This window comes from Montipora foliosa, chromosome 6 (assembly GCF_036669935.1).
Source record: "Montipora foliosa isolate CH-2021 chromosome 6, ASM3666993v2, whole genome shotgun sequence".
Lineage (NCBI taxonomy): Eukaryota > Metazoa > Cnidaria > Anthozoa > Scleractinia > Acroporidae > Montipora > Montipora foliosa.
Window position 1 is genome coordinate 72583652 of NC_090874.1, and position 2500 is coordinate 72586151.

At 43.0% G+C, this 2500-nt stretch overlaps 1 protein-coding gene across 1 annotated transcript in view; it reads left to right on the top strand.

Moving 5' to 3' along the window:
• The first annotated feature begins 929 nt into the window (after positions 1–929).
• Positions 930–2500, top strand: part of LOC138006012 (uncharacterized) — a 3468-nt gene continuing 1897 nt past the window's right edge. Inside the window, exon 1 of the mRNA XM_068852170.1 lies at positions 930–2500. This exon is cut by the window's right edge and continues 1897 nt beyond it. Coding sequence (XP_068708271.1) covers positions 930–2500 — 1571 coding nt within the window.

Consider the following 2500-nt stretch of genomic DNA (forward strand, 5'->3'; position numbering starts at 1 on the left):
TCCTCGACTTTCTGCAGAGCCAAAAAAGAGCCATTGAATACGAGAGTGCTACACTCCGAGCAACTAGTAGCAACCAATATCATAAAGGCGCGGCACACTGCACAGCGAGTATTTCAGAGGATAAACAGGAAAATAGTAGAGAACCCAGACCAAAATGCCTGATTCACGACAACGGTAGGCACTGGACCGCTAATTGCCGACTTTATCAAGCGAAGACGATTGATGAAAAGAAGAATTTTCTGAAAGAAAAGCGGGCATGTTGGTCCTGTCTTAAGCCTGGCCACAGGCAACGCACTTGTAGAATGGGAAGAGAGTGTGGCGTAAATGGCTGCACAAGGAGACATCACCCATCAATTCATGAAAATACGCCCCAGCAACACACTCCAAGCAATGAAAGTACACCTCAACAGGCTACTGCGTCCGCAAATGTTTGTAACAACTTAAAATTCGATACATGTCTCCTCCAGGTACAGAGAGTCGAGACCAGGAAAGGGACGGCTAATGTCATGTGGGACAACGCAGCCTCACTTTGCTTCATTACCAACGCTAAAGCGAAACAAGAAAAACTCAGAGGAGTCAAAGTGAATCTCTCCATCGTGAAGTTAGGAGGGCAGAACGAGAAAATTGAAACAATGAAATACAAGCTACCACTTCTGGACAAGCAAGGTCACGCCGTTGAGTTCGAAGTGTATGGCATTAACAAAATCACCTCCGATATCGAGCACGTAGATGTAGAAAGCATCGCCCACCTATTTAGAAACATCACAAAGGATGAAATAGCACGACCCGCTGGCCCAGTTGATGTATTAATTGGATATGAATACGCTGCATATCACCCTGAAAGGGAACAAAATATTGGTCATCTTGTACTACTGTAAAATCGTTTTGGAAGATGTGTTGGAGGAACTCACTCACTACTTAAAGAGTGCATGGCTCATGATCTTCGAAACGCGAGAGTCAACACGATTGTAAGCAAAGTTAACATCGACGATTTTTACACTATCGAGGCCCTTGGTGTACAGTGCAAACCGAAATGCGGAGGCTGCAAGTGTGGAAAATGCTCCTTGGGCGCCAAAGATTATACCATACAAGAAGAAAGAGAACTGGAATTGATTGAACGCAATTTAACTTTCAACAGTGAAGACAACAGATGGACCGTTGAATACCCCTGGATAAAAGACCCTAACAATCTTCCTGACAACCGTAAAGTAGCGATGGCGAAATTAGCTGCTACCGAGCGACGACTGAGAAAAAACGCAGATCACGCGAAAGTGTATGACGAACAGATAAAAGACATGGTGGCAAGAAACGTGGCAAGGAAACTCTCAAAAGAAGAATTGACAAACTACACAGGTCCTACGCATTACATTGCTAATCACGAAGTGCTCAAGCCAGAATCCAAATCAACTCCTGTCCGTATAGTTTTCAACAGCAGCGCGAACTATATGGGACACGTCTTAAACGAGTATTGGGCAAAGGGTCCCGACTTGCTCAATAACTTGTTAGGAGTTTTGATACGTTTCAGAGAGAACAGAGTTGCCTTTATAGGAGACATTAAGAAGATGTACCACACGGTGAAAACATCGGAATTAGACCAACATACTCACCGATTTCTATGGCGCGATATGGATAGCACTAGAGAACCAGACACCTATATAATACAACGCGTCTCATTTGGAGATAAACCGTCTGGCACGATCGCCACTATAGCACTAAGAAAAACGGCAGAGATGATGCGTAATGAATATCAAGAAGCAGCAGACGTAATCCAAAACAACACTTACATGGACGATATCATCGAAAGCAAAGATAACCTTGCAATGGCCCGCAAGCTAAGCCAAGACATAGAGAAAGCTATCGTCAAAGGAGGATTTCAAGTCAAAGAGTGGATATTCTCAGGAGATATTAGCAAGCAAGAAGAAACAATTATGGTACAGAAACCACATACATCAACAGAAAAGATACTCGGGATCAAATGGAGTCCATATGAAGATCAGCTATGTTTTGAAGTCAAGATCAAATTCTCACCGAAACGAAAAATGACTGCTTTCGCAAATAACGCAGTCAGCGAAATTCTCCCTCAACAACTTACAAAGAGGATGCTACTCTCACAGATAAATAGTGTGTACGATCCTCTTGGACTAGCTGGACCGTTTACTGTAAGAGCGAAGATTCTAATGCGGCACTTGTGGGGAAGCGATCGGAAGCTAGACTGGGATGATCCCATTCCTGAAGAGAATAAAGAGAATTGGATTACTTTCTTTAAAGATTTGCAAGAAATGAACCAAATACGATTCATGAGATGTATGAAGCCCTCAGATGCAATTGGAGAACCTGTTCTCATAGTATTTAGTGATGCATCTCAAGACGCATATGCTGCATGCGCATACGTACGATGGAAACGACAAAATGGTCAATTTGAAAGTAACTTGATAGCATCTAAGAATCGCCTGGCACCAATCAAAAAATTATCTATCGATCGTATCGAACTATGTGGAGC